General features: G+C 29.1%; 2 protein-coding genes and 1 long non-coding RNA gene across 3 annotated transcripts; 2 read left to right on the top strand and 1 right to left on the bottom strand.

Annotated features, from left to right (window-relative positions):
- Positions 3,428 to 6,838, top strand: LOC109341892 (glucose-6-phosphate/phosphate translocator 1, chloroplastic-like). The gene is made up of 5 exons (XM_019579867.1): positions 3,428 to 4,120; positions 4,688 to 4,913; positions 5,222 to 5,444; positions 5,743 to 5,956; positions 6,533 to 6,838. Exons 1-5 carry the CDS (start codon positions 3,617 to 3,619, stop codon positions 6,542 to 6,544), a joined length of 1,179 nt encoding a protein of 392 aa, XP_019435412.1. The 5' UTR covers positions 3,428 to 3,616; the 3' UTR covers positions 6,545 to 6,838.
- On the bottom strand, positions 4,011 to 7,630 carry LOC109341969. The gene is made up of 2 exons (XR_002107017.1): positions 7,353 to 7,630; positions 4,011 to 4,147 (listed from the first exon to the last, which is right to left on the bottom strand). It is a non-coding gene; the product is annotated as an uncharacterized LOC109341969 (long non-coding RNA).
- Positions 9,988 to 12,791, top strand: LOC109341958 (F-box protein At3g62230-like). The gene is made up of 3 exons (XM_019579929.1): positions 9,988 to 10,923; positions 11,203 to 11,376; positions 12,175 to 12,791. Exons 1-3 carry the CDS (start codon positions 9,988 to 9,990, stop codon positions 12,481 to 12,483), a joined length of 1,419 nt encoding a protein of 472 aa, XP_019435474.1. The 3' UTR covers positions 12,484 to 12,791.

Below are 12,817 nucleotides of genomic sequence, written 5' to 3' on the forward strand. Positions count from 1 at the left end.
ATGGATGATGCAAAAAAGAATATTTTGTCAAATTGGAAGCAAATGATGAGAGCGAAAAAAAGAGAAAAGGCTCGACTTAATCTTGATTTGATCAAGAATACTGCAGGTTTCAACGATAATATGGAAGCTATGAGAGATTTTGAAAAACTCGTTGGATGTACCAGACGACAATAATATTTTGTGGTTATGCAAATGGAGAATAAAAGGTTGTGATATATCATTTTTTTTCTTTATTGTTTATGAAGAAGAAAGTAATGTAAGTAGTGTTAATTTATATATTTTTTAATTTGGTTTTATAACTTTAGTCCATCTCGCATTTTTTTACAATTAGGAAATTTGATCTGAAAAAATGTATGAATGCTTAAATTTACAATATTTTGTAGTGATTTCTTGCTTGTTACTTATATTTTTACTATCACGAAAAATCTTTGTTGTTTTTTGTTCATTGTTATATGTCATTCAATTGCTTCCTTTTAATGTCTTCAAATTTCTTGATCTTCCAATTTTATTGTACCATTTTGAATAGTTTTACCTGAATAGAAAATTGGTTAATAAAACTCACAACATTAAATTTTGCATCAACTAGATATAGTTTTTGTGCTAAAAATACAATTCTTATCGATGAAGAACATCACATATTTCAATTATAATAAGAAAGCTCACGGTTTAACATTTTTCTATATTGTTTGTGAAGAAAAAACTAATTTAATGCATTATTAATTTCAACATTCTTGGTAATTTAGTTTGATAAGTTTCATTGTTTTCTTATTTTATATTTACCATTATTTAATTTGGTATACAGCTTACAAGTCAATAGGATAAAAAATGTATGAATGCTTGAATTTTCATTATTTTGGAGTGATTTGTTGCTTGTTACTAATATTTGATCATCGCAAAAACTCTTTGTTTTAAAAAAAAAAATATTATTGTAGTCATTCAATTGTTTTATTTTCATTCTTTCTAATTATTTGTTTTTGAAAAAATTTCAATTTGTTATCCTTAAGATGGTCATTTCGCTATTTGGATAATATGTTAATCTCATTCATATTATTGTGTTTGTCTCTCATAAATGTCATTCTATCAAATCCTAACCTTAGACTCTTTACAACATCTAAATATCTAATTTTGCATAACCACTAAATTAATATGTGCAAGTTGAATATCTTTCAACTATAATTCTATGATTATATATTTAACTTTTGACACCTTATAAAATTAATATATGGTAAGTATTTTATGTTGTATTTCTTTAAAACTTAGTTAGACATTTATAAGTGCAAAACTTACTTTAAATAATAAGGATAATTGAGCATATTTTAACCTTAAAAGTCTACATAAATATAATTTATAATATATATCGAGTCAAATATTTGCACCAGATTCTATTATGTGTGCTTTTATGATATTTCAAGTGATTATGGGCTATAAAGAGAGAAAAAAAAGTCAAATAAGTTCATAGTGCTAATCAAAACCTTTGGAGATAAAGACGCAATCACCTAGTTCTAATAATAATCTTTGAAAATAATGACTGAACCATCCAATTCTAACTATAACCTTTGAAGATGATAATTTAACAATCTAATTCCAATTAGTTTCAGGATGATAAGAAAAAATATGGAAGATTATAATAAATTAGGAGAGTAGTTATGAGTTGAAGGTATCACCGAGCATTAATGATTATCACTTATCATCATTGAGAGAAGAGAATATTAGGATTTAGACATTAACCATTCTAAGAAGTTTGGAAAGAAGAAGAATGACAAACCAACCAGATGACTATATCTTCTATGGGAATGAGTAGTTAAATCCTTCTGTTTGGAGTTAGACTTAATTATTTGAACTCGATGAGTCAAATATAACTATTTAATTGTTTAATATTATTTCACTATTTTTCATTGATTATTCTTATTCTTAATGTTTGTTTTAGTTTGATCATCCAATGCATGATCTAAGGTTTAAAGATAAGTAATGAGAATTTCAATATTAACCTAGATCTTGAATATATCAACTAGTAAAATGTTAATGCCTAGGAATATGATTAATTGAACTAGTCAATCTAACACTCATATTATTATGATTAAGTGATTAATTTATCAATGAATTGAAAATTAGTTTATTTAGTCATTTGATTTGTTTACTCAACGAATTGAGAATTAGTTTATTTAATCATTTGATTTGTTTACTCAAAGAATTGATAAATAGATAAGAAGTGGTGGTAGGGAATCATAGGAATAATCATATATGAATGTCATGAATGTCATTATTGGATATTAGATGACAAATAATGAAATCTAATCATAGATTATTCATCTCTCAAATTAATATCTTCAAATTGCTTACTTTTACATTAGTTTAATTTAATACTTTCACTAAATCAAAACTCTTTTGAAACCAAATTTAATTATTTTCCAATTAAACAAATAGCACACTAAGTTTTTATGGATTCAACAATCTTATATATTTGTTTGCATCAACCCATTTGATTAAAAATAACAACTAATTTGACGTTTAACAATGATTTAGTGGTATAAGGTCCTACCGGATCTTCAATGTTGAGAGTTCCTCATAGCGATATTTGTTAGGAGGGACAATCACGAACCCGAAAGTGATTAGTTCCTTACTAAAAAATGTGAAGAAATATTATTATTAATACAAAATAAATCACTAATTAATAAATAAAACACTTATATTTCAATGTGTTGGTTTATCACCTTAGTTTTTTAAACATTCAACCAATTTTCTACCTTTATTCAACTTTTTGAGAGAATTTGTGCCAAAAAAGAGTCTTTATCTTTAATTATTATGAAAATCCATCTCCTACTTTATGATGCACATGGCAAGATGGTATTAATGGAGATTTAAAAGAAGCCACCAACCCTTCTTTACCATCACCATTTCACACCAAACCTCACAATTTTAACAAGTTTGGAAACTATGAAAATCCCTAACCACCAATAACAACACAAAGAAGTATGTTCTTATAATGATATGAGATAGATTGTGATATTAAATTATTAATCACATAGAAAAAGTGAAAAATAGTAAATACCTTTAATTTATGGTGGATATAATAAATTATAAAATAATACATAAAATCTAAATAAAAATAAGAATTGTGTTTGTTAACTTCAATTCCATTAACAAAACCTTCTTATTTTTCTTTTCTCTAAAAAAAAAAAAAAATAGACATGATAAGAACACTTAAACTTTTTTTTCTTAACTTTCTTTAGCTTATTTTGGTTTCTTAATTTAAATTAGTTTCGGTTGTTAATCATAATCTTACTTAACTCTATTGGAATATTCAGTTTAAATGATTAAAATAATAATTTTTTTTTAATTACCCATAATAGTAAAAAAATAATCACAAATCCCTAATTTTCTGGTTTTTATACTTGTTTAGATTTTGCATAAAACTTTCAAGATCTGAGAGAGAGAGGTATCATAGTGTTCACGAAAGCAAGACCTTTGAGACTTAACTTCACGGTTCTGACACTGACACATAACACTTTCGGTATCTCTGAATCCCTCTTTTTTTATTTATTTAGCAACCCATTCAGGTGTTGGTCGGAAAGTTTAGGTTTTTATTATTTTTTCTTCACCCCTTTATCACATCATCATGATTTGCACTCTGAAACATCCTGGTATAGCGATCCGAGGTTCTGGTCTTGTTTTCCGGGAAAAGGGTATAACAAAATCTTCAGTTCAATCATGTTCCCTTTTTTCAAGAGGAAAAATCCCTCAGAGATCTATGGTTTCAGTGCAAAAGCCACTTCACCTTTCTTCTGTTATTGGTGTTGGGAACCTTGTTAAGCCTTTGAGAAGTGAAAAAAGTGATTTTGTTTGTGGAGCTTATGAGGCAGATAGATCAGAGGTTGAAGGAATTGAGGGTCCATCAGAGGCTGCTAAGAAGGTTAAAATTGGGATATATTTTGCAACATGGTGGGCTTTGAATGTGGTCTTCAATATTTATAACAAGAAGGTTTTGAATGCTTACCCTTATCCTTGGCTTACTTCAACTCTCTCACTTGCATGTGGTTCTCTTATGATGTTGATCTCATGGGCCACAAGGATAGCTGAGACACCTAAGACTGATCTTGAGTTTTGGAAGTCTTTGTTCCCTGTAAGTTAATCACTTTTTGTTTGCTTCCTGAGGGAAAAAAATGATAATGAAAGCAATGTTTTTGTTAGTTCATGTGTTATATACATATATATAATCTCTTTAAAAAAGTTTTGGTCCTATTTCTACATATCTTTGTGGTTTGACTTTTAGAGAAGTTTGATGTTTTCAGAAAAAAAAACAAAGAGTAGAAATTCAATCCATTTATACCATGTATAGATGATGGGAGTAAATAAAAGCAATGTTTTTATTAGTTCATAACTTCATATGTTATATATTATGTGAAAAATAAGCTAAAACAAAATTTTGGTCCTATTTCTAGATACCCTTGTGGTTTGAGTTAAGAGAAGTTTGATGAGGGCAAAATCCAATCCATTTAAACTGTGTAGATGAATTAATCTATAGATTTATCCGAGGTATAGTTTTTTCCATTGATGGAAACTTTTCAAGTTTGGGAAGAGTAATAATTCACCTTGCCAAGGGATTCAAAAGAGATTTTAAATAGTTTGGACTTTACCCCTTATTTATTTATTCTTATAGGGGCCTTAGTTTTTTCTGTTTTTCCTTCAGGTTGCTATTGCACATACAATAGGGCATGTAGCTGCAACTGTTAGTATGTCAAAAGTTGCAGTATCATTCACTCATATTATCAAGAGTGGAGAGCCTGCTTTCAGTGTTCTGGTTTCAAGATTCATTTTGGGTGAAACCTTCCCTGTGCCAGTCTATCTGTCTTTAGTTCCAATCATTGGTGGATGCGCACTTGCCGCTGTGACTGAGCTCAATTTCAATATGATTGGTAAAGAAGTTAACTTCTCTTTCGAAGAATGTTTCGCTAACATCATTCCATACAATACATCGCTAAATCTTCGAACGACATCAACATGAATGCAACAACAACAATCAAAAGAGAAGTTAACTTCAAATGGAATGATGTTTCGCTAACATCATTCCATTTGAAGTTAACTTCTCTTTTGATTGTTGTTGTTGCATTCATGTTGATATCGTTCGAAGATTTAGCGATGTATTGTTTTTCATACGAACTTCTGCAGGGAGTACTATACACCCTATTGATTGTTCTGTAATGTTTCTCTTTCATTTTTCCAGGCTTTATGGGGGCTATGATATCGAACTTGGCGTTTGTATTCCGTAATATCTTTTCGAAAAAGGGCATGAAGGGAAAGTCGGTCAGCGGAATGAATTACTATGCTTGTTTATCTATTCTGTCTCTGGTAATTCTCACACCATTTGCAATTGCTGTGGAAGGACCAAAGGTTTGGGCAGCTGGATATCAAACAGCCCTATCTCAAATTGGACCTCAATTTTTATGGTAATTACATGATGACTGTTCAATCTGATTTATCCCTAGATATGTTTGGATGATCTTGATGGATTTGGAATTCTTATAATGAAGTACATTATGATTTTAGAATCATAGAATAAACATTCTATGCAGCTAACTTTGAAGTTGATAAGACCTGATTAATGTGTTTAAATAGCGTGATCGAAAATAAACCCGACTTATGTTTTCGAGTTATATGGTGTTCTTCTCCTTCATTTTTGGTTTGAAAACTTCTGCACTTCTCCATATTATGATCAAGTTTATGGCTGGTGATTGTGCAAAACAGGTGGGTGGTAGCTCAGAGTGTATTTTATCATCTATACAATCAGGTGTCATACATGTCTTTGGATGAGATCTCTCCCTTGACATTTAGCATTGGAAACACCATGAAACGTATATCTGTTATAGTTTCTTCAATCATCATCTTCCATACACCTGTTCAACCCGTGAATGCGCTCGGAGCTGCTATCGCCGTCTTCGGAACCTTCTTGTATTCTCAGGTATTTTCTAGATGAGCATTTTTTTATTAGTGATGTTGATGTTTGTTTTGAGTACATCTATTATGCTCTTTGATTATGTTATGCACTAATCAAATAGAAATGAAACATAAGCATGATCATAAGGTTACTCTAGCATATTATCGGTCGCCGGATCCTATCGGGCGTCATAGATTGTAATGTCATATATGTGAAGGAGACTACTGACCACAGTTCAACATTTGATGAATGCGTTGTTGCTCTGTCGATAACTCGGTTTAGTAAGTTTACAGAAAGGGAAAGTTTGAGGATCATATGGTAGAGTTGGGTATTAATGTTCTTCATTATGTATTCGATGTTCAATTAGTTTCAACTTTCAACCTACCATTGTTTATTCTTTTTCCAACTATGCTCCTTCTATAGTGAGAGGCTTAACAGTGAGAGGCTTGTGATATTCCCATATCTGTTTTTGGTTTCTTTAAATGTAGTTGCTTTGAGAGAAAAATTATTGATGGAAAGAAAGAGTTGAACATTAAATATGTGGATTCTTAAGAACAAGAGTACAAGACAATCTATGTGATTTTCTATTCATTTTTGCAGGCAAAACAGTAGAGTTGAAGAGTTAAGAATCCTTCAATGACTTGTGTTTTCATCTTTTGGCCATTCAAAGCCACATACAAGGAATCTCATTTTGAAGTATGTGATGGCTGCATTTTATAATAAAGACCAAATGATCCAGTTATTTGTCTAATTGTGTATAATAATTAATAATGCTGACAATGCTGAGAAACATTATCATGATAAATATGCTTAGTTTTGTTTTGTTTTGTTTTTAATTTCTGAATTGTCAATAAGTTGGTGGAATAAACGTTTGTATTTCAAGGCACTGCTTTCTGTTTAGTACAATTTTTTCTTTTAATAATCTGAATTTTCTTATCTATTTGATTCTCTTGTTATGATAACTCTTGACTATAAAATAGGCCTTGAGGCCATTGGTGCTCTTTCCTAACATGTGGGTTGGTCCTATAGAAAAGTGAGGAGACTTTTCAAAAGGATGTGCCCCATTGTACACACACATATATATATATATATAGCGACTCATCGAGAACAATCCAGAACTGTTAATATGGACCAATAGATCTTGTTTAAACGGTTAAGATTAAAAGATACATAATTAGTCGTAAGTTCAAGATTTATTGTTCTCACTGTTTTTATGAGAACTTTCTCACTTGAGTCACTCCCTATATATATATTTGTGTGTATATATATATATTGTGCTATGTTCATTTGTTCATGTTTCATATATTTGTAGTATGATTCCTGTGTGTGTATGAATTTTGTAAACATGCACTTTGATTAGAACTCTCTAAAAGTTATAAGAAGGAAAATAAAAAATGTTTAAGAGAGAAAAGAACCAAACCTGTTTCTTGAAGAATTAAGTGCTAACTGTGTTGGCAAATACTCAATGTTGCAGAAAAGAAAAGTGTGAAAGCAGCAATGAAAAACTAGAAGTGCCTAGAAGCTATTCTAAGATATAATAGAAGCTGTGAGCAAAATGCAACTAAATACCATAGACTCTGTTGTTTATAGTAGCTGCTATGGTTGTGGATAATATTTTAGAGGTTATTGAGTCTCTCTAATAATTTTATGGATAAGGTCTTCTAAAATATACAAGCCACTAGAAACTAGTTTCCTACCAAATTTTCAATATTAGGACATAAGAGTTCATGTTGCATTAAGTATTATTTGTGTTGTTTGAACTATACTTCACACATAATATTTTAAAAGTTGTGTATTCCTTTTTACTATTTTGAAATCTATAGACTAAATCATGCATAGTCCAAAGTTGATGGAGTATAAGAATTTCTTATAAGATAATTAATTAATTAATTTCAAGTAGTCTCAGAAAAATACTAATGTAAAATTAGGTTAACTTGGGTGAAATAAGTTCTATTTTTGTTTAAAATAAATATAAGTATACTTGATAATTTGATTGTTATTGTTTTAGAGAATTTATTATATTAAAGTATTATTTTAGATAAGTAAGTTTAATGAAGTATATCTTTATAAAATAAAAAAATAAAAAATCTGATAAGGTGAATGAAATATTAAAAGTTGATAAACAAAAAAACCAATGTTATGGTTGAAGTGTTACATCAATAATAACAATCAACTTTTAATCTCACTTAGGGATCGACTATATAAATCGAACGATGTCATAATATTTTTAACATAAATTATGTTTATGGACAAAGAAGTAATATATAAATCTTCCCTAACAGTTTCGTCTATGATTTTTTTGGCCTCCATATTTTTCTAGAAATTAGAGTAACCTCAATTTGATAGATTGCATTTCTTACAATAAGCGCTACTTCAACTTCTCTCCAATGTAATCATTTCTAATCTTATCTAGTTTGTTCACTCATTCAAATCCACAATAAAATAAAACAAAAAGAAAATGATGTATGTACTATCATAAGAGTATTTTACACTATCATGCATTATTCATAATTTATATTTAATTATCATTGACTCTTAAATAAAAGTAATATAAATTAATGGTGGATAATGTATTGACTGTATACTTTTTTTACACTGATACTATATTACACTCTAAAATAAAATGTAAATAGTTGATTTCAATGCATATCATTCTCTTATTTAACATAACATTTATTAACACTTTTGTTAGGTGAAATTGTTTATATTATTAATTACTTATAAAATTATTCTACATACTTACTACTATAAATAAAATTGGTAGCTAGATTTTCTATTTTAACTTGATTAAGAATTGATAATTTCATATTACATTTATATTATCTCTCTAAAAATAATTCTACCGTTACCATTATTAATAAATTTATATATTATTTTCAAAAAATCAGTATATGTTAATATATTTTATATTCATGTCACAACTAATCTATAATAATAAAATTATGTTGAATAAAAAATGAGACAACAATAGTGTGTTAAAATGGTAGTGATACTAATGTAAATGTATTATTAATAAGAATACATTTCATGATATTTTTAATTTTTGGATGAAAATGAATATAATTTTAATAAAACTTGACTTAATTGTGAATATCAACTTTATTCACTTATATTTTATATTTGATATTTTCATTAAAATTTTGTCGATATTATTATTAGAAATAATTATTATAATATAAACTATTATTAATTAAAAACACATTTAATGATATTCTTAATTTTGAAATTAATTATTGAAAAATGTAAGTACCGATGATATAAGATTTTTTAGATTATCACTATATCATTTGTTATTCTTATTTAATCATTATTAACTTTTAAATAAAAGTAGTACAAATGACTGATGAATAATATACTGAATGTTTAAAAAACTTTACACTAACATTACAAAAACAATTTTAAATTATTAACAATTGTTTGAACGCAAAATTTATATCAGGAAAGATCAACTACTAATTACCTAACATACACTAATATCTAATATTTGTAGAAAAATGGTTTATATATAGACAAATGACAATATAAAATAATAATTAAACTCACATTTTAAATGATTTAACACTAAATTAATGTTTTTTTTAAGGAAACAGTTACTTAATTTGAAATTCATGTACAAGAAATTAATATTTGTTGATAAGATCAACTATATTGATTGAATGTGTATTCATATACAAGAAATCATTTCATCTATAACTTTTCTTATATCATTCTTCCTTTACGAATTAGACTAACGTAAGAGATTTTTATTGGTCTCCTCCATATATGTGCAAATCTCCTAATACAAGATTTTAATATTTTTCTATAATTCCATTAACTAGTCAAAATTAATATATACCACATGCCTAAATGAATTGTTTTACAAATACATTTCTTAATTTTTTATTCATAAAGTTATTATTAATTAATAATTTACCTCTCCTTTTTTGAGGTTTCACACTTGCACTCATTGCCTTCATTCTCTAGTATTGAGTCACAATCAAATATAAGAGAAACCCATAAAATATTTTATTCAATCCCTTTCTCTCAATAACCCATTCTCATATACTCTTATAGCCATGGCAGTGAGCCATGATATGCTTAGTCTTCTGTCAGATCCATTGCTTGTTATTATCATTTCCTTGCTTCCCTTCAATGAAGCTGTTAGAACTTCTGTATTTTCCAAAAGTTGGTGCAACAACAAGTTGTTCAAATTAACAACAAACATAGAGTTCAATGAACTCTTTTTTGTTAAATCTTCTAACCCTTCTATTAAAGATCTACAAAGAAAGGCTTTTCTAGACTTCATAACGTTTTGGATTGATAATAACAAAGAAACTATCATTGAGAAGTTTTCTTTGAAGTTATCAATGCCTAAGAATGTTAGTGAACTCACAGAAAAATGCATTGCTTTTGCTACACATAGGGGTGGGGTAAAACAACTGGAGCTTGATTTTTCTGATCCGAATTGGGTTGAATACAATAACGTTGCACCATATCATAAATTTGATGAGCCAATGTTTGAATTGCCTGAACATGTTTATGAGGTTAGAGGTATTCAAACATTGAAGCTATATTCATGTCGTTTTGTTGAGAAAGATTTGTTAAAGTTTCATGCACTCAAAGAAGTTTCTTTTGGGTGGATTGAAGTATCAATCTTTCTTATCAACACTTTGCTTTCAAACTGCAAATTGCTTGAAAGTTTGAGTCTGAAGAGGTGCTGGAATTTCAGTGAGTTTTATGTAAGGGATAAAAATCAAAAGCTAAAGAAGTTGGTGGTTGATAAGTGTTCTTTTCAATATGAACTTTTCAGAGTGGTGGCACCAAATCTGAAGTTTTTGAAATATAGTGGAATGATGAACTATTTTGACATACAAATGTGTCCACAAGTGGTAGAAGCAGATCTTGATTTCTCTACAGAATTTGGATTTGGTGGAAATGGTTATCGTCTTTACAATCTCATGGAAGATCTCTATTCACTCAAAGTTTTAACTGTATGTAGCTACTTCCTCCAGGTATATAACATTTTTCACCACCTTCAATCATCTATTTTTCTACAAGGTTTATTTTTCATCACTCATTATTATCATAATGTTATACTATAACATAAATATATCATTGTTTTATGTAAATGATATTGGTTTAGGTCAAAAAACTCATTCATTTCTCATACCAAATTAGTTTATGATGGTTTTGGATGAAATGAAACACAACCCAAATGAAACCAGATCCTAAAACACATAAAATATAATGGAATCTTGTTTGTTCTAACATTTTATGTTTGATATGCTAAGGTTATTCCAACTGGAGGCGAACTACTACGTATGGAACGTAACTTCAACGTAAGACATTTGACAATAAAGACAGAAATGAACAAGAATGAGTATAAAGGAATTGTATTCATGCTCAGAAGCTGCCCTATGTTAGAACGCCTCACCATTGAACTAGGCTGTGCAAGAATTTGGCCAGTAAGTATTAATTTATTATAATTTATCATTTATCATACTAGCAAACTCAACTTATAGGCTGGATTAAGGTATATTACCGAGTACTGGGTTGAACTTTCCTCGTACTTGGCCTGTAAGAATGAGGCTCTTCCACCTAATAGACTAGTCTTTTGGGTTAAACTCTCCTCGTATACTTAAGTCCTAATAATTTGTGTTTTCATTGAGAGTTGTGCCACAAAAATGATTACCTATAGGCTGGATTAAGGTATATTACCGAGTACCGGTAGGTGAGTGAAGCCGCCGAAAGAGAAAGGGCTACCATCGAGTCAGTGTCGATAGAGTGAAAGTCACCGTGAACGTTGGTTCTTAAAGGGAACAACAATGTTAGGAGTGTCACATTAGGTAGCATAACAAACTCAATATGTTATTTAAACCATGAAGCTCTCCCACCCGATAGAAATAATATTTTGAGTTGGACTCTCCTTATATTCAATCTCATTTGTTAATCTTATTTTTGTTCCATGGGTATTGGGTACTTAAATCTTAATAACCACTTATGAAAATAAGATTTGAACTGTTGAAAACAATATTACTTTGGAATTATTAGATAATAATCTTGCTAAGCTGTATTTTATGCAGATTAAAAAATAATCTGATTATATCAGATAATCTTAACATTAAAAACTGCAATTCAAAATTCAGTGTTTTTCACCTAGCAATGTTGTTGTGAAAAACATTCCTCCTTTGTTAACAGCAACAATTTCTTTACATTGATATAAATGGAACACTCATAATATTTTTGTTATATATATATTGTAGAATCATGTGCAACCATTTGCTTTTTCACCAAAGAATTTCTGGACAGAGAATGTAAGAATCTATGAATGCTTGAAATCAAGCCTAGAGGTTGTGGAGGTAAAGGGCTTCAAAGGCTTTGATAAGAATGAGATTCGCATGTTGGCATATTTCATTCATTGTGGAAAAGTATTGAAGAAAATGACTATCAATATAGAAAAGAATATTACTCTAGTCTGCAATAAGAATTCTGATCTGAATCCACATAGATTTGCAGAGTTCTTATTGAGAGTTCCAAGAGCTTCTAGTGATTTGGAGATAACTATTTGTTAATGCATACTTCAGAGTACTATATGTATGCATGCATGCATGCATTCATGCTTATTGTCATTTGATGATACTGTGTCTGATGTTAAAGGTGTACCAATAATAATTCTATGAAACCTTCAGTTGTTGATTATGGATAATATGTTTTTGGAGTTTATTTTTATACATCTTGAGTTCTAAAGTTTGATTATTGCTTCTGTTGCATTGAAATTCCTAGTTTAAGTAACTCATTACGTAAAGATTTATCAAGATTTAGCGATGTCTAGTCATAACGATGTCAATACATTGTATTACTTTTTTGGTTGAAAACTCGACGAAGACGGATGTAGAATAAAAATAG

The sequence above is a fragment of the Lupinus angustifolius genome, chromosome LG02, assembly GCF_001865875.1.
Source record: "Lupinus angustifolius cultivar Tanjil chromosome LG02, LupAngTanjil_v1.0, whole genome shotgun sequence".
Lineage (NCBI taxonomy): Eukaryota > Viridiplantae > Streptophyta > Magnoliopsida > Fabales > Fabaceae > Lupinus > Lupinus angustifolius.